Source organism: Crocuta crocuta, unplaced genomic scaffold (assembly GCF_008692635.1).
Source record: "Crocuta crocuta isolate KB4526 unplaced genomic scaffold, BGI_CrCroc_1.0 scaffold101, whole genome shotgun sequence".
NCBI lineage: Eukaryota > Metazoa > Chordata > Mammalia > Carnivora > Hyaenidae > Crocuta > Crocuta crocuta.
Window position 1 is genome coordinate 6,620,984 of NW_027527956.1, and position 19,779 is coordinate 6,640,762.

The 19,779-nt window shown below is 48.1% G+C and overlaps 1 protein-coding gene across 1 annotated transcript in view; it reads left to right on the forward strand.

Moving 5' to 3' along the window:
* Window positions 1-13,417: 13,417 nt before the first annotated feature.
* The window catches only part of ZNF236 (zinc finger protein 236), a 95,940-nt gene continuing 89,578 nt past the window's right edge, over window positions 13,418-19,779 (forward strand). Inside the window, exons 1-2 of the mRNA XM_077752733.1 lie at window positions 13,418-13,531; window positions 15,012-15,176. Coding sequence (XP_077608859.1) covers window positions 13,505-13,531; window positions 15,012-15,176 — 192 coding nt within the window. The 5' untranslated portion in view covers window positions 13,418-13,504. The remainder of the gene's footprint in view (window positions 13,532-15,011; window positions 15,177-19,779) is intronic.

The window sequence follows — 19,779 nt, forward strand, 5'->3', positions numbered from 1 at the left end:
AGTAAAATCCACATTCCTGCAGGATCCTAGTTGATCTGGCCTTTGTCTAGGGCTCATTGCCCCCTTCCTACTGTAGCGTTCAGTTCCTCGCTTGTTCCTCGCGGATATTCTGAGAATCCGCCTCCTCGACTCCGTCGTTAGGTCTCAGGGCGGCAGCTTCCTAAAAAAGGCCTCCCTCAAACCCGTCTGCAATAATAACTTCACGTTCCACCAGGCTTTTTCTGCCTCAGTGGTTCTCAGAGTGTGGTCCGTGGACCCTTGGAGTTCCTGGAGACACTCTGGGGGCTCCGCAAGGTAAATCTTTTCATAGCCATACTATTTGGTTTCCTCACTTGGTGAACATTTGCACTGATTGTACAAACATGATTGGGGTAAAATTGCTGATGCCTTTGCACGAGTCAAGGCAGTGGTGGCACCAAACTGTGAAGCTGCGTTAACTTCATGCATTTCTCTCAAAAAACAACATAGTCAATCGGTCACAGTAAAATAATTTGCAGGAAAATGAAACACACCATATTGATTGCAACAGAGAGAATGCCGAAGTAGATAGGAAGATCCACTTGTTTTTTTCAGACATTAAAGAGATTTCCAAAAGTGAAAACTCTTTACTGTGTTTTTAAAGAATATACTTTTTAAAAAAGTATGTATTTGCATTAACATACGATAGATCTTTGTTTTTAAATGAAGAACTATTTTACTTTTTTAAAAGTGTTTTTATTTTGTGGAGAGAGAGATTGAGCAGGGGAGGGGCAGAGAAGGCCGGGGATAGGGAATCCGACGCAGGCTCCCAGGTTCTGAGCTGTCAGCAAAGAGCCTGACATAGGGCTTGAACTCATGAACTGTGTGATCATGACCTGAGCGGAAGGCGGACACTTGACAGGCTGAGCCACCCAGGCGCCCCAAGAACTATTTTAAGAAGTGCTCAGTCTTAGTAGGGCAAATAATGATATAATCTCTGTAAACTTAAGGTTGTTGGAATCCTCGGTAATAATTAAGAACATCAAAAGATACCGAGTTCAAAATATTTGAGGATTGTTGCTCCGTCATTTAACTCTCCTAATAATATTCCTCATTACCCGAATTACCTTGTTTTCTGTGTTACCATTATGAGATTTATTTCTAAGGAGAACGTGGAAGATTGGTGGGGATTTTTACAGATGTAGGAAATGTAGCTCAGAGAGGTGAAGTGATTCGGAAGGTTTACCTGGCTGGTCAGCAGCACGGCGGGGCTTTGAATCCACATTAGACCAGATAGTGCGTTTCATTGTTTCACCTTGATAAATATAAGGCCCTACGTATGGGTTAATTTACTCAACAAATATTTTAAAGCACTTCCTGTCGCTGTGCTAGAGGCTGGGTTGCAAAGTTCAACAACAGAGATGTGACCTCTGCCTTGGCTCTTTGGGACCCTGTGCCCTGAAGGTGATGGAGGAACACCACTTTGGGTGGCAGAGAACAGTCACTGGGAGTCTAGGATTCCCGGAGAAAATGCCATCAGAATGGAAACCTCAATAGGAGCTGGGGGTAGGCTCACCGACGAACCTTTCTCGAAATAATGATTGGCTCAGGACGAGAGTGCAGTGGGCCCCCTTTATCCGAGGTGTCCATCTGTTCCGTCCTCGAAGCACATGATCCTCTCTCTGACCTGTCCTCAGAAGGTCATGGTGGCCTCACTCTGTGACCCAGTGCCTGACAGGCCTAAGGTCACTCAGCTCCCTTCATCTCGTCCTCGGGGACTGTGTCATCTTCTGTCATCACAAGAAGGGCAAGCACAGCCCAGTGAGAGAGAGGGTGACCCCACGCACACAACTCTACGGAATGTTGGTGTGGTTGTCTACTCGATTTTTAGCTCTTGGTAATCTTGTACCGCGCCCAGTGTGTAATCTCGTACCGTGCCCAGTGTGTGCTCAACTTCATGGCAGGTGTGTAAGCGTAGAAGACCGGATGTATAGGGTTCCTTGGCCTCTGGTTTCTGGTGTCCGCAGGGGTCTTGCAGTACATCACCTGGGGGTGAGGGGGACCCCTGTAGTGAGTGAGGCTCCGCTCTGAGTGAGGGGGAGTGTTATCGAGCGCTTGCTTTGTGCCCGGCACTATCCTCGGTGTGTAAGGGTGGGTGAGAGAGGAATTTGCCTTCATCATACTTCGTTGGACTGAGCAGTAGTGACCTTGATGAATCCACGTCTTGGGATCTCGTCTGGCTTGCATTTGGTCTTTGCAGTGCACGGGGCACACTTTTTCTCCCGAGCGGTCCCGGCAGTCAGCCTGCTCACTCTCTGTCTGTTAGAGGGATGTGTGTAATGCTTCCTTCCCAGAGAGCAGGGACAGACAGGGCCTGCACCCAGTGAATCCCAAGTCCTCTGTTGCTCACATGGCCACTCCACGTTTTGCTGCCTGCATTCAGGACGTCTGCTCTTCCTGCAAGGGGACTTGACTAGTGGGAAGAGCTCAGAGCACAAAACTCAGAGTCGGGTTTTGTGTGCAGGACGGCGGGAGGGCCCGTGCCCTCAGATTTGGAGGTGACCCCTCCGCTTCAGCAGGGAGAACTAGGTACTCCTGGCGGTGACAATTAAGGGGAGACAGCTTCTGCTTCACATAAGAGCTTTCTGACAATATCAGGTGTCCAAGGATGAAAAGATTTTTTCGTAAAGGGGCACCCCTCACTCTCTGTAATTGAACTTTTTAGGTAGGCAGAAACCTGGAGTTTTTATTACTGTGAGGAAAATGTATTAGGCAACACAAAATTTAAAGATTTTATGAGCCTGGAAACAAGTATTGAGTTAACACGGGTTCAAAATCTTGGTCTTTCCGCAATAAAGGAAAAATATTTCATTACAAGGATTTATTTAAAAAAAAAATCTTGGTGTTTGACACAAATACAGCTTGGGGGAAACCGTACTAAAGCATAATTCTTCATTAGATAAAGTCAACTCAGCAGTTTTTAAAATAATCGTTATCACATATCAGGATCTTTGTATTTTCTCTGTATGCAAAGACTGTGTTTCTCTGCTCAAGCAATTAGTGTTTTCACACCATTTTTAGCGTTAGAACTTTCTTACACGAAGTAATACATCAAGGTCTCAGGTGGTGGTTTTCACCCCTGGCAAAACTGCAATTACCTAGGGAGATTTTAAAGATCCAGATGACCGGGCCTTGAGTCCAGTTATAGCCGAACCTGTGAGGTGGAGCCCCGGTGATCCCACTGTGTGGTCAAGGCTGGAAACCGGCGGTCTGTGGCCGAGCTGGTCAGGTTGGAGGGCACGAGACGGCCTCAGAGCCCTCTGACGCGTCGTCCCCTAACATCCCTCTGAGCTCAGTGGAAGACGGTTGCTTTCGTGGATTATAATAATTTACGTAATATAACCAGCGGCATCAACGGGTGGTGTGCCCTGGGTCTAGAAGTCAGCCGCCCCGGCTAGCGGAGCAGGGAAAGGTAGGGGCTGCCAGCTTCTGGGGGGTTCGGAGAAGTGCGGGGGTCTCGATCTGTCCGTGTGGGCGGCTTCCTGCTCTGCTCCGTTTAGTGACTGCCGTGGCTTGTGGTTTTCCAAGGGGAGCCGGACGTGTAGTTCTCGGAAGGCCTGATTATTGTACTTCAGTGATGATGTTAATGGAACGGAACATCTGTATGGAAAGTGCACAGGTTTTTAAAGTGAAGACCGACCCAGAACGTTGGTGGTGTCTTAGAAGTTCCTTTTGCCACCACCTCCCCCTCCGCGCCACGGCCCTCTTCTGATACCTTAGGTTAGTTTGACCTGTTTTCAGACTAACTCGAATTCATAGTATGTGCCCTTTTGTTTCTGGCTTCATTCATTCAGTGTTTGTTTTTATGAGATCATCCCTGTTCTTGTTTATTGATTTTATTTTTTAATGTTTCTATTTATTCATTTTGGGAGAAAGAGCACAGTGGGGGAGGGGCAGCAGGGAGGGGGAGAGGATCCCTAGCAGGCTCCCCACTGGCACTGTCAGCGCCCGACTTGGGGGCTGGATACACTGAGACCTGAGATCGTGACCTGAGGCAAAATCAAGTCTGATGCTCAAGTGACTGAGCCACCCAGGCGCCCCTCCCTGCTATTTGGCAGAAATAGGTTCGTTTCCGCGGTTGTATGTTATCCATTATGTAGCCCACTGTCCGTTTATCCTCTGCGCTGGTGTCCACTTTGGGGCCTTTCAGAGAAGTGCTGCTCTGAACTTTGATGCGTTGCTGGTCCCGGCAGATGCCGCCGAACAGTTGTCTAGTGAGCGTGCCGGTTCTGTCCCCCCGCGGCAGTGTCCAGGATGCTCTGTCCTTCTAGGAGTTCAGCCGTTGTGGTATGTGTAGTGTCGTCCTGATGTCTAACTTGCAGGTTAGTGCTAATAAGGGCTTTATATTCGTTAGCCATCTGTTTTCTTTTGCGAGGCTCATTTTAAGTCTTTTCCCACTTTCCTAGTGGGTTGAATATTTTATTTAATTATTTTTAGTCAATAAACTTTATATTTTATAGCAGTTTTAGGCTTATGTTAAATTGAGCAGATAGTACCTACTTCCTCTATACTTCTTAGAACCCCCCCCTCCCTTTCGGGGTTTCCCATTATTCTCATCTTGTATTAGCGTTATATTTGTAACAGTGAATCAGTTTTGGTACATTATTATTTAATCAAGTCCATAGCTTACCTTAGGGTTCACTGTCCCCATAGTTCTGCCTGCTCTCAAATGTCATAAAGCTAGAATCAGACTGCCTTCTTTCACGAAGCCGTGTGCATTTAGGAATCCTTTACATCTCTTCATGGCTTGATAGCTCATTCCTTTTTATTGTTGAATAACATCCCCTTGTCTGCACGCAGGGCAGCCTGTTGACATTTGAAAGACGTCTTGTTTGCTTCCAGTTTTTGGCAGTTGTAACTTGCTGTAAGCATTTGTGCGCAGGGTTTTTGTGTGGACATAAGTTTTCAGCACATGCGGGTAAGTGCCGAGGACCCCAGTGCTGGGTGCCGTGGGGGGACGGTGTTTAGCTTTGCAGGAAATTGCCAGCCTCTTCCAATGTGGCTGTGCCATTTCGCATTCTTACCAGCAGTGAGCGAATGTTTCCGATGCTTCACGTCCTTGTTAGCACTTGGTATTACTGATGTTTTTAAGACTTCAGTTGTTCTCATGGGCAAACAGTGGTGTGTCATTGTCATTTGCAGTTCCCTTCTGAGGTATAAGGTCAAGTATTTTTTCGCATGGTTACTTGCCATCTGTATTCCTGGTGAAGAGTTCTGCGTCTTTTCATTATCGATTTATAGGAGTACTTTCACTTACCTCTTCACTCTTTTTTTTTTTTTTATAGTTTATTTATTTTTGAGACAGAGACATGAGCGAGGGAGGGGCAGAGAGAGAGGGAGACACAGAATCTGAAACAGGCTCCAGGCTCTGAGCTGCCAGCATAGAACCTGATGCAGGGCTCAAACCCTTGAACCATGAACCTGAGCCAAAGTCAGACGCTTAACCGACTGAGCCACCCAGGCGCCCCTCCTCCTCACTCTTTTAAGGATATCATTTCATGAAAGAAGTTCCTAATCTTAATATTGTCTAACATCAGTTCTTTCACGTTTAGTACTTTTGGGACCTGTGTAGGGAGTTTGTGACAGTTCTAAGATCGTGAAGACCTTTCCCTGTGTTTTCATCTATGTGCTTCATTGTTCTGCTTCTCACCTGTAGATTGATAATTCTTTGTCTACCATTGAAGGGCATTTGCGTTGTTTTTAGCTGCTGCCTGTTATAAATAGTGCTCTGTAAGCATTTTTAAACACGTGGTTTTATTTTTTTAAGAGAGGAAGAGCCCGTGCGGTAAGGATGCAGAGGGAGAGAGAATTTTGAGCAGGCTCTGCACCCAGTGCAGAGCCCAGTGCGGGGCTCGATCTCACGACCAAGAGATCGTGACCTAAGCCGAAATCAGTCAGATGTGCAACCATCTGAGCCACCCACGCGCCCTAAACACGCATTGTTGGCCCACGTGTGTACAGGTGTCTGCGGGGATGCACCCGGGAGCTGGGTCACTGGGTTACAGGGTTTGTGTGTGTATGGCTTTGGTCGCTGCTGCCAGAAGAGTGTTGAGTGATTGTAGTGATTTTATTTTATTTTATTTTTATTTTATTTTATTTTATTTTATTTTNGACTAAGCCACCCAGGCGCCCCTATAGTGTGATTTTAACTCTTTCTCGTGGTGCGATTTCCAGCTGTTCCATATCTTCATCAGTCCTTGTTTCTTTCTGTTTTAGCCTTCCTAGTAGATGTGCATTTTACTTTTCTGGAGAAGTATTTTTTATTTCCTGTTTATCGTGACTTGGATTTCCACAACAACCCTATAAGTACGCAGATGGAAAGCAGCCTCCTCTTTGGAGGAAGGCTCGAGCCGAGCACTGGCTGTCTGGTTTGCGGGGACCTTACCGACCACTTGGGACCGACGCTTACACATCTCCTGACTGCCAGGCCTGCTTGCGTCACCGCCTCCCTAACCCGTGACCAATGACCCGTACTTTAGGCTATAGCTACCCATTTTTATTTTTTTATTTTTTTATTTTTATTTTTTTATTTTTTTTAAATGTTTTATTTATTTCTAGGAGAGAGNCCCATTTTTAAAGGTCTGTACATTGAAAATAGCATGTCCTTCACATACATACTTTGTTGGGAATCGGGACAGACTCCAGGACGGGGTCACTGCAGTTTTCTGTGGCCCTGGCTCTGCGTGATCGCCATTGCAGCGCTAACATGAACCGCGCAATCTGGAGATGAGACACAGCATTGGCAGCAAATACATCAACAAGAAAGATTCTGCTACATATAGAAAATGAGTTTTTGGCATTGTCAGAGGAAGCGCTGTTAGCGGCACGCTCTCAGCTCTGCCTCAGAAAGGCCCTGTTCCTTTCAGGCATGTTTCAGCCGCTGCTGGGGCTACAGGTGCTGGAGGGTTTGTTTTGCTGTGATTTTAACACGCTGTAGTTTTGTTAAATTTGGATGATGTGTGGTGTCCAAATATACATCCACCCAAGTTTAAAGTCTTTCTTTAGAAATAAAAAGTTACAGGGAATAAAAGCAAATATTTGGAAGAGGATTGATGCTCCTTTTAAAAGCAGAGACAGTGTTATCTGAGGCACAAAGGGAAACCTTGCCCAGGGACCCACTGAAGGATGGGCATTGAAGGCGCACCTGGGTAAAGGTGAACTTGACTGGGAATATGAGCGGCCTGACCCTGTTAGGGATCATTTAACGAGTTTCCGAGCAAGCATTTGTCTCTGACTCGGTGTCCCAGATGTGTTCCGTGTCATTTGTCACGAAACCCACCCCAGTGCTTTGGACTCGAGCTGTCTCATTGACACTCCTCATGGTTCTGACACGCTCTTTGCCTGGACCGTCAGTCGACTCTCTCTTCTACTGAAGGAATGTGAGCTGTCTTAGGCCGACAGTACTGCTGGTGGCGTCCAAGTTCATCTGCTGTTTGTACAGTAGGCGCAGTGTTGCGCGGAAGCCCAGCTAGAGGACAGGGCCCGAGTCGGGTCCTGAAACTTACCCCGACTGCTGCCCTGCCTTCTTCTGTGATTTTGACCAAGTAGCTACATTTCTCTGGGAACTCCGTTCCCTTAGGCAGCAAAGGTATGGACTGTATAACTTACCTTCCCCTCCCTGAGTACATTTTATTTCTCAGTTTTTAATTCTCTTTGAACAGGTAATACATTCCAGTGTTTTGGAATTTAGAAAGGTGGAAGCCCCTCTCCCAGCCCTTGTCGCAGTCACATAGTTGCCATTTTTACAGATCACCAGTGCTGTTATTTTCTTCTGTCGTTTCACAAGGATATCTTACGCACATCCAAACATATGCACAGTAAATCTCTGCCCCATCGTCCCTTTTGTTAAAGGAGTAATAGCACTGAGAACGTACTGCTTTCTCATTGGCTACATTTAAAAAAAAAATTAATGTTTATTTGAGAGAGAGAGAGAGAGACGGAGGGACAGAGTGAAAGGGGGACACAGAATCCAAATCAGGCTCCAGGCTCTGAGCTGTCAGCACAGAGCTGGACACGGGGATTGAACTAGTGAATTGTGAGATCATGACCTGAACCGAAGTCGGACCTTTTAACTGATTGAGCCACACAGGCGCCCCTCATTGCCTACATTTTGAGGATTAATTTCTTATGAGTACATTTCATTTTCAAATGAATATTTACTTAATAGTAGATACATGTGAATAAATGATAGAGGTCAGATTCATTAAGTGCCAGAACCTTCCCTGACAGCACCCACCTCTCTTGGGGCGGGTACTCTTGAGTGGACAGATGCTGTTCCTTCTGAGAGGAAAGCAGGTGCTTGTGGCTGGAGCTGTTGACCGGAGCACTGGCTTTTCTGAAAGGCTGTGGAGAGAGTCATGGCTCCTGGGAAGAGCCACATGGCTAAAGGACACGTGCCCCAAGTAGGAACGGATACATGATGAGCTGGAGAAACACCCAGTGTACCTTAGGTCGTTTTGAGGCGTGAGTCAGCCTGAAAGTGGAGATTGGATATGCGGGCCTTGGGAGTTGCAGTCAGCTGGGTAGAGACCAAAAGAGTCACTAGCTTTGATCTTGTCCCCGACTATTTAGCAGATAGTCCCTGGGCGCTCGAGACGCCAGGCTTTGAGCGAGGCTTTGGAGACACCGTGATGACCTAGAGGGGCTCGCGGGCCCAGACCCCACCCCCCACGCTTGCACCTGAACTACTCACCCCGAAGCTGGCCGGTGGGGGAGGAGCAGCAGGAACTGAGAGCAGAAGAAAGTAGGAAACACTGAAAGAAAGGAGAGAATGGGTAGGGACGCGGCCCCCACGTGAAGCAAAGGGGTGGCCGTCAGACTCCCCAGGGCCTGCCGGGCGGCCTCAGAAGGCAGCTGAGCTCAGGGTGCAGAGGTCATGTGGGTAGAGAGCTGGGTTCTTGGGGACAAGGTGGGGTGTTGGAAGATGGGCCTGTTGCAGAAGAGGGATAGGTCAACCATATTTTGGGAGGTTTTTATTCAAAACCTATAAAGAGATCCAAAGTTTAGGGGTTAGCTCAGTCTAGAAACTGGTGTTTCTCATTTTTATATTGATTATGTAATTATGTAATTAATACACACACTATATAATTATTGATATTCAATATTTAATATTGAGAATGCCTTAGGATTTATGGTTAGCTGAGTCGTCAGTGCACGATGCTTAAGAATTTTAGTCAGGAGATGCAAATTTGGGTTAAGTCCGGGGACTGCTGTTAGTGTAATAGGTTTTGTGGAACTGTCCTGTCACAGAGAGGCATTTTGTAGAGGAGATCACCTGAGAGGGGCAGCTGGCTGGCTCAGGCAGAGGCCTGTGGAGCTCCTGATCCTGGGGTTGTGAGTTCGAGGCCCACACTGGTGTAGAGATTCCTTAAAAATAAAATCTTTAAAAAAAAAAAAAAGAGATCAACTTAGCCCTTTAGGTTGGAGATAAGGATCAGAGCTTTGCCATTAAGATGTAGCTGGCGGCTTCTCTGCAGGGCCTGCCCTGGGGGGAGGGCCCAGGTGGAATTGGCCTCGTCCATCCAGGTCCTTGCGGAGCAGGCCCGGATATAGCTGTGGAGCAGTATGGCTGTGGAGGGCCACGGAGGCCTCGGAGCGCCGAGCACAGCTCTAGAGGTGGCTCCATCGTTGGCAGGCTCTTGCCCTAGTAGTGTCAGGAGGCATTGTCTATCTCATTTAATCTGCGCGACCCTGAGATAGGCTTTATTGTTTGGGGCTGCGCAGCTATTATACACTCTTGAGAATCTCTTAACGATTTAAATGACTTTATATATATATATATATATATAAACATACGTATGTACATAAACATATATGTATGTATATGTTTGTGAGAGAGAGAGGCAGAGACAGAGCGCAAGTGGTAGAGAGTGGTAGAGAGGCAGAGTGAGAGGGAGACACAGAATTGGAAGCAGGCTCCAGGCTCTGAACTGTCAGCATTGAGCTCAACATGGGGCTTGAACCCACAAACTGTGAGATCATGACTCAAGCCGAAGTTGGACGCCCAGCCGACTGATCCACTCAGGCGCTCTGCTAGCAGGGGAGGGTAAGAGAGAGAGGGAGACACAGAATCTGAAAAAGGCTCCAGGCTCTGAGCTGCCAGCACACAGCCTTATGCGGGGCTCGAACCCACGAACCACGAGATCATGACCTGAGCTGAAGTCGGACCCTTAACTGACTGAGCCACCCAGGTGCCCCAAGAGTTAAATGATTCTGAAACTAGTCTTCACATTTTTTTCAAGAAAAACAAAGCTGCTCAAACAATTTTTTTAAAGTTAATTTATTCTTCAGAGACAGGGAGAGAGAGGATCCCACTCAGGCTCCAACTCAACGTAGAGCCCGACACAGATCGATCTCACAAACCCTGAGATCATGAGCTGAGATCAAGAGTCAGACTCATAACTGACTGAGCCTCCCAGGCGCCCCTGCTCAATTTCTGATCTTGGTACAGTCAGTGTTTGTTTAAATTTGGTGGTGACTGTGTGTTCTTGGTGTCAGGGAGGGTGGACAGTTGAAGAGAATGTGTTCGGGCCTGTGTGTGTTAGGTGACTGGGTAAGCTGGCAGTGTTGCCCAAATCTCAGAGCGATCCACCCCTCCTGGGGGCGGGGGCGGGCGGAAAGGCATGTGTGAAAAATCCTGTCCTGGATGGACCCTTGGATGTGGCCCTGCCAAACGTGGGCGGCTCTGTGCTTACTCTGTGTGTGTGGAGGGGGTTCAGAGAATCGCGACCCTGATTTGGGGACACCCGGACTGTGCTGCCAGGGTGGCGCGAGGAGGTCCTGCAGCTGTCCTCAGCAGGGCGCGCCCGTCATGTGATCCCACCGTCCTTAGACCGTAGCCCCGAAGCCGTCTGGTGGCCTCTGTGGCTGCGGAGATGCCCCTCCCCCCCAGCACACTGGGCAAGGGCAAGCCCACGTGGCCTTCAAGGGGTCTGGACCTCCTGCTGCTCATCCCAAGGATGCATTCCTTTCGTACACGTCTTCCTGAGCAACGCGCACACTCTGTGGACCAGAAACTTGAATGAACTTGAAGCGGGGACAGGCATAGGGGTTCTTTGTAAGGCCCAGGACACCGCCAGAAAGGAAAGTGTGCGATAGAGCCCACCTCGCCCTGAGAGAAAGGCTTCGTTCCTTCTCAGTGCCGAGCAACGACGCATGCAAAGTGTGTTCCCCCAAAGCAGAGAGAAAAGTCTAGAGATGCTGTGGATTTTCCAACTGTGCTTACTGTGACACGGGCACGTGGTTTTCACTTGTGGTTATGCTTTAATCTGAATTATCATTTTAAGTGTCTTTGAACCAAATTAATATTGTATTGTCACTGGTGGAAGGGATGTACTGAAAACGTGATTTTATTATGTTTTGAGCTTCATTAAGGAAGAAGGTCTTGCTTCCTAAGATAAAAATCTTTCTTGGAAAAGCCTTAATTCATAAGCAAAACACTGATTCTTCAGGTTTAAGTGTATAGTCTCTTATCTCTTAGGTCTTATCTGTCCCTTGCAGGTTATCAACTACTTTCTCAGTTTGGGCTAACATTACATAGTTTCAGCTTAGACACCATGAACGTTGTTTCTTTCTATGTCCTGAAATAGCCTTTTAATTTTGCGTTTATTGAGGAGCTCTCTCACAACTGTATTCACCTGTTCGGTGGCAACAGTCACTACTGAGTTCTTCTTTTCTTTAAAAACAATTTTTTTAATGTTTTATTTATTTCTGAGAGACAGAGAGAGAGTCAGAGAGGGAGATACAGAATCTGAAACAGGATCCAGGCTCTGAGCTGTCAGCACAGAGCCCAATGCAGGGCTCGAACCCACGAACCGTGAGATCATGACCTGAGCCGAAGTTGGACGCTTAACTGACTGAGCCACCCAGGTGCCCCATACTGAGTTCTTAAAACACAATTTTCAACAGAGTATTTGACTTGAACATCCCAGCCTCCAAGCTGTTTCTCTCCATAGTACACACTTTTCCAAAGGGAATAATACATCAATTGATGTGGTCCCAACAACCATTTTTGGGGGGCCCTGGGGAGTCCTAAAACATTTTGTTATTAATTTAATGTAGAAACTTTGAATTCATGTCTTTGAACAGAATGTGGATATAGTTAAGGGTAAACAGAATAGAAGCTACGTGCGTCTTTTCTGCGGTAGACCGTTTGTTTCTGGATGAAGTCGTGGTCTGTCGAATTATGTTAGTGTTTCTTGAAATGAATCTGCTCTACCTGAGGGTCTTCTGGAAAAATTCTTGAAGGTGCCACCTGCTTTCTGCACTGGGTCCACCCCACCGCCTCCATGGCCTCCATTGCCTCTACCCCACCCCCCACCCGTGACTACACTTCTCTCTCCATGCACCTTGCACCTTAGGGAGGAGGTCTTTTGGCCAAACTCTGGAACTGCAGCCTGTTTTCTCGAGGGAGGGATTTAAAGGTCTACTGAAAATGTGGAACACCCGTGTTTACCACAGGGATGTTTGAGAAATAGAAGACTTTCTGGACCTTACTTTAAGACTAAAATCGCAAAATCAACCCTACTTTACTTCCAGATTTCTAAATTTTAAGAGTTTTGAGTCAAATTTGGTACAAGGAACTGTATGTGACGTTATTTCTAGTTCTTGTATCATTAATATGTATCATGTATTTGTGTCTAGATTATAAGACTTGGAGCTTATCTAAAGAATTGTAGCAGTTTCGGACATCTTTGTTTTCTGACATTCTTGACAGATTTTTCTCATTATTACCTGTCTTTATTAGAAAATACTTTTATGCTTGTAGCTGTTGACCTGTGTGATGTCTGGAAGCCTATCTCGAGGCCTAGGGCTCATGCTCTCGCTCGACCCTCAACCGTCGGGGAGAACGGCTTTTCTCCCTTGGACTTAATGTTGGTCTGCAGCAGTTTTTAGAGGGGGATTGGATGAGTGGATTAGCTTTTCTGTCTCCACCCGAGTTTTGTTTGCTGCCTGATAGAAGATGAACAGAGGGGATTATTGGTGAATTCTCAGAGTGACTTAGAGGTGAAACGCCTCTGCGATTTCGGGTGACTCTGAAACCACGTTGAACACGAAGATGAGGCTAAGACACGTGGCTTTGGTGTGTTTTTGTGTGGGTATCAAGCTCAGCAGTTCAGCTTCAAGTTTCTAAAAACCCTACCCACCGGGACGTAGTGTTCTTTTGTGCTGTGCCTCAGGCCTGGCCTTTCTCATTTCTAACTTAAGAACACATCCACTTAAAAAATGTAAGATACCGTTAATTTCTTCTAAATTCTCTTGTAAATCTCTGACATCATTTGACTTCTAAATAATAACCAAATAATTTAGTTTTATTTATGCGATGAGAATAACAACTGGTATTTACTGTCTATACTTATGCAATTTTATAGATGGAGTTTTAACATTGAATGCGGAGAACACTAATTATGCGTATCAAGTCCCAAACTTCCATAAGTGTGAGATCTGTCTGCTCTCTTTTCCAAAAGAGTCCCAGTTTCAACGCCACATGAGGGATCACGAGCGAAATGACAAGGTATGTATTCTCAAGAGGGGTGTCAGAAATGTGAGCGTTGAAACTGGAGGTGTTGTGAAGACCACATCAAATAACACTTTCCCTTGTACTTGAGATGCCTCGGGTGTAGAGCGTTTTCTCTTAGGCCAGTAGGTCTCTGACATTTTGTATTAGGTTGTGGTCATTTCCTAGCCATTATGTCGGTTAATGAGACAAAGTGGGGGGGGGGTTGTGTTTGTCTAGTGACTCTGAGTGTTGAAGTTCTCTGTCAGCGGACAAAGAAATAATCTCAGAACATGACTTTGAGCAGTTCGGTGTCTATACGCCTGAACGCAGCATTGGTGTATGTCGAGGGGACTTTCTCCGGCAGGCAGCGTTATCCTTAAGCGGTCTTGCATCTTACAAGATATTCCAGACACTTCAGATTGAATTTCAGCAGGGACTAACACTATCTTAGATAGTTTGAATCCTTCTCTGCAGGGCCCCTTGTGGGCTAGGTTAAGAGTGTTAGTGTCTTAACAGAATGATCCGCCTGATAGATAGGAAGTGGCAGTTAAAAAGTGATTGTTGAACTTTCTCTGGGTCAGGAGGTGTCATCGAGTGAGCCCTTTGAGGTTACCAGGGAAGTCTCTGGAGAGCGGGAGATGACTCACTGTGGGTTTGTTGTCAGCCTGAAGGTTCTATAGAATATATGAGAATACATAATGACACTAGTACTGGTACTGACTGGAAGTACCCTCTGAAGCTGAAAAGACTGACTCTTCAGGGTCTTGCTCTTTCAGAGATACCAGTGATTCCTTTATCTTTCTACAAGTGAGTGGTAGAATCCTCTCCATTTGGGGGAAGTTTTAGACTGTGGTAAGCAACTCTCTGAAAATCTAGTAAAAATGTTTGTGATTCCTTACTGCTTTTACCTGAAGTGACTCTGTTCAGAGCAGTAGAGTTGACCAGAAAAGAAGGGAAAAATCCAGCCCAGTGAGTTGAAATTTTTCACGTTTCTTTTCTTTTTTTTTTTTTTAATGTTTATTTATTTTTCGAGAGAGAGAGGGAGCACACGAGCGAGCATGAACGCCCAAGTGGTGGAGGGGGAGAGAGAGAGGGAGACACAGAATCTGAAGCAGGCTCTAGGCTCTGAGCTGTCAGCACAGAGCCCAGCACGGTGCTCAAACCCACGAACTGTGCTGAGGTCAGACGCTCAACCAACTGAGCCACCCAGGCGCCCCACATTTATTTTCATAGAGACTATATCTTGATACATTTGTATGCGGCATTCCTTATTCAAGATATTTTCTACATAGATGTGTTGTCATCCTTAACATCTTTTGAGAAATTCTGCAAGGAGCTTAGCTGTGTCCATTTTGGATTTATTGACTTCAGGTCCGGACGAGCCTTCAGAAATTCCTTAGAAAGATTGTAGATTGTGGTACTTGTTGATATTTGAATGACATTTATTATGGAAAGATTGTATTTCAGTGGCTTCTTGACTTTTCTCTCCAAATAGCCACATCGATGTGACCAGTGTCCCCAAACATTTAATGTTGAATTCAACCTGACACTTCATAAATGCACCCACAATGGGGACGACCCTACCTGTCCTGTGTGTAACAAGAAGTTCTCCAGAGTGGCTAGTCTCAAAGCGCATATTATGCTGCATGAAAAGGAAGAGGTAATTATTTTGGCCTATACTTTGTTCATGGATTTTTAAAATGCATCTAATCCTTAGGGGGATTTAGGTATAAACCAGTTTTTAAAAGCCTTTCGTATACATTTCAAGGAGGTAATAATCACTAAATGTGCCTTGGCTGAGTCTCTGGGCGATGGACAAAGCGTTTTCTTTTCCGGCCGTGTCAGTACCTTAGGGCAGAGACACTTCAATGTTTGGTATGTTTCCCTGCCCCCCACCCCCCCCTTTTTTTTTTTTTTTTTTTTTTTTTTTTTTTTANTGTTCTCTCTCTAAAGATGGTAGGCTTTCCTCACTTGGTGTGCAGGTCCCCTGAGGTGTGGGAATTTGGGGGAAGAGAAGTTCATGCTGACCCGAAGCAGCTTATACTCCAAGGTCAGCAGTCCTTCGAGGCCCACGGGTGTGGTGCTGGGAGCACTTTCGGGCTGATAGGGCTGCAGTGCTCATGAGGGACACCCGGGCCCTCAGTCGCGGGGGCGGGGAGCGGGGCTAGTGTTGGCAGTGTGTAAACGGTTGTTGCTTTGAAAGTATTAACCCCCCTCCCCCATATCCCTGATTATTATTGTGTAAAATTAGGAAAATGCGAAAAGTAAAAAGGAGAAAGTAAAAGTTTTAATTCTACTTGCCAGGGATGGTGCCAGGTAACTGTTTGGTGTATTTTCCTCCTGAGACAGAAAAACAAATACAGTGTTTAAGTCACTATGGGAGATTTGCATCCTAAAAATGGAGCTCATACTTGCTATAGAGGTTTGTCTCTTCTTTTTACATGTCTTTGCTTTTTAATACAAAATAATTTATTTTTATCTTTTTTTTATGTTTTATTTATTTCTAGGAGAGAGGGAGAGAGACAGCGTGAGCAGGGGAGGGTCAGAGAGAGAGGGAGTTACAGACTGAAACAGGCTCCAGGCTCTGAGCTGGCAGTCAGCACAGAGCCTGACGCGGGGCTCGAACGCACGAACCGCGAGATCATGACCTAAGCGAAAGTTGGATGCTTAACCGACTAAGCCACCCAGGCGCCCCTATTTTTATCTTTTTAAAACTTACTGTATAGGCAGTATGTGTTTACTTTGGGAAAAAGTGAGAAGCTAAAGATTAACAAGAGTAACATTATTTAAAGGACCAGTAATCACAACATTTAGAGAGAATGCATGTATAATCTTTCAGACTTTTTTTTTCTATGTGTGTTTTCCATAATAGTTTATGTATATGAGAATAGTTTTAAAAATTTGTTTTAATGTTTATTCATTTTTTGAGAGACAGAGAGAGACAGAGTGTGAGCTGGGGAGGGGCAGAGAGAGAGAGGGAGACACAGAATCTGAAGCAGCTCCAGGCCCTGAGTCAGCACAGAGCCCGTCGTGGGACCCGGAGTCACGAACTGCGAGATCACGACCTGAACCAAATTGGTTGCTTAATGACTGAGCGCCCTGGGTGCCCCTATACTTTTTTAAGATTATAAATGATACATCTTTCTGTACATCTTTAATTATTCCATTAGGATAGATTTCTCCAGTTGGATTTGCTGAATTAATAATACTTCTTTAGGCCTTTCTAGAATGCCACACGCTGTTATAGGGAGCCCGTGCCGCTTCAGCTGTTCCCCTGTGCTCGTGCCTTGTCTCACTCGTTGTGTTTTGTTTTTGTTTTTTGAAAAGCAGAAAATGTTTGTGTTGAACAGTGTATTGAAATACTCTGGGCCAACTTGTGCACGCACTGGTAAGACCCTGCCTAGGGAGGGTGAGAGCATGGTGTCCAGGCATCCTGGACATGCGTCTGTCCCTTCCCTGCCTGGCACTCCAGGCGCGAGCAGGTCTCCGCAGCCGGTCAGGACGCGCCGTCCGTTCTGCGGCCTCGGTGTCGCTCCACTCCCGTTCGTCCTCGGCCATCTCATTCTCCTCACCCGCCACACGGTGTCACCTGTATCCGCACGCGTCGAACCAGCAGGCCACCCTGTCACACGTCTGGGCGGTCCTCAGGCTTGTGTAGATGCAGACAGGGCTGCAGGGAGCAGCGCATTCGCTCGCAGAGTCCGGGTCCTGTGACTTGCTTCCAGCTGCTTCCCACACCCCAAACTCTTCCAGAGCCCCACCGCGTGTTGGGGGGCAGGTCTGTGCGCAGCTTGTCACACACCCCCATGTCACCACATGGAGTTCACACCGATCCTTCCGGGCACGGTCCTTCCGTGGGGGCCCCGCGCCAGCCCCCAGCTCGCGTCCCCGTGTCTGTGCTCTGCCGTTGGCACGCTCCCTCCTGCCCTCTGCCCTGTGACTGTCCCTGAGATAGCTCCGCAGCCGCCTGCTCTCACTCTGTACTGGACCCACGAAACCTCGTGTGCCCTTGGAAGTCGGCACTGGGCTGCTCCTGGAGACGGGAGGCGCGCCTGATCAGAGAAGCGTGCAGGGGCGCTGCGTGTGATGCGTGGGAGTGGGGGAGCGGATGGCTGTGTGCAGCTGGGTTAGCGCTGCTGGGGCCTCTGTTACGGGGTAGAGAGTGTCTGAGCTGGGGGGGTGGGGCTCCTTCTGCAGGATCACCCGGGCTGGGGGTGAAGCGGGCCGGGCACCTTCCCCAGCGCACCCGCGCTGGCCCCTCACGGCTGCCCGCGTCTCCCTGATGGCCGCCCGCCCCGTGCTCCATCACAGTGCTCCTTCTGTGCGGCCTTTTACAGTCGGCCTGGACCCTAACGGTCACCTGTTGCCGGCAGGAGTTCTTAGCTCCTTGTGCATAACGTTCAGAGCCTTCCCTTGGTCATATTTTCTCTTGCACACGCTGTGCCCGTATTCCTTCCCCGGTGGCTCCTCCACACGGAGCTCCCCGTCCTTCCCTCTGGTCACGATCTGTAGTTCAGCTTCCTGGTGCCACTTATTGCTGGTGTTAAGCCACTCGGCAGCAGCTGGTTCCATCTGACCCTCGGCGTCTTTGCCTTTTACTCTCACAGTTGTGAGGTCAACATTCCGTACTCTCTGATTCTTTGTTTTTTCTCTAAAAAGTCTTCTGAGCGACTGTCTTCCTGAGATGAATGGACTTGACATTTCCGTCGCTGCCGCCCCCTGTGATCGGTTTCCTCCCTTTGAGTATTGCGGCCACGCTCTTGGGTCGGTGAGGATGGTAGGAGAGGAGGGGCCGGTACCGCTGGGAGGTGCGTGGGTGCCCGGGGTGTGCCAGGAGAAGCCTTCCGGAAGTTGCGAGCAGAGACTCGGTGACCTGACTTCGTGACCCCTCGACGGGCAGGAATTCATGACTGGGGGCTTCCAAGGGCGCGAGAAGGAAGGCTTTGCCGTGCTTATTCCAGACAGGAAACACGTGTTGGCCTCGTGTGAGGCGTAGGGCGCTCTTCCCTTGATGCTCGTGCTGGGCTCCAGGCTCGGTTTTCCTCGCTCACCTGTCTGGCATCACGCAGCTCCGGGTGGTAGGGCAGCGCTGCCCTCTCGGCCGTCAGGACCCACCTGCCCTCCTTTCTTGTTGAGGTGACTTGGTCGCGTTGTGTGGTCACGACCACGTCTGCTGGGAGCCTGGTCCTCACCCAGGCTGCTGGAGGGCGAGCGGGCCCGGGAGGTGAGGTAGGGGTCGCACGGCCAAGTGCTCAGCTGAGGTCTGTTACCGTGTGAGAGACGCCTCGGGACTGGACCACAGTCCTCAGTCTTTCTCACACCTGTGAAAGGAAGCCACTTTTGGCTACCTTTTCCTGTTTGGTATGTTTATTTCTCTCAGAGACTTGGTAAGAGTGTGGCGTGTCAACAGTAACTACGGGCAGAAGTGCTGACCCTCAGGCGTGTGCAGAAATAGCTGTAGGGACCCAGCTAACAGGAGAAGCCCTTCTCCCCGGGCCCCCCTCACTGCTGAGCTGCCTGCACATAGCATGGCCGGTGGGTGTGGAAGATTGGGGGGTGGGCAGAGGGCAGGCAGCTGGAGGAGCAGTGTGGTAGGAGCTCCTGGCTTCCTTCTTTCCTCCCCGCGCCGGGGCAGGTGGTTGAGGAGCCTGGAGACTTCTGCCAACAGGCAAAGGTAAAAGCTGGATTCCCTTTGCCAAAACTGGTAACAGAGTGGTTGAACCATAGAAAATCTTTTTGGCGATGCCCACCCTGCTGCAGCCAAATACCAACTGAAAACCTGCCCAGGAAGGCTGTGAGTGAGCACCACCTCCCCCCCAGTCCAGTGCCTGTTCCTCAGGAACAGATGGCCTTCCGATCCTGTGAGCGCCGGGGATTATAGAGGAGCTAATCGTGCATCCCTCCCTGGTAGGAGGCGGCGGCACCCAGGCTCCCCGACCTACCGGGGCTCGCAGAGTCAGGATGGAAGCCGACCTTCTGTGCTCTGCCAGGCAGATGCAGGCAGCGTGTCTGCCCACGTAGTTTAGTGGCTGAATGGGGAGCTGAGCCTCCTGGCACCTGGCCACAGTGACATTTAACAGGAGGTACGGGAAGGACATTCTGCACTGGGCCTTCCAGCCATGGGGTCAGTGGAGCCCTGCGAGGTGAGCCTCTACCCCTGACCTGATCTGGTGCTGCGTCTAAGCAGGGTGACTGCTCGCTAAAAGATAGGCAGAGATGGAGAGTCTCACAGCATGATGCCCAAAGTGCTGAGGATACGGGTG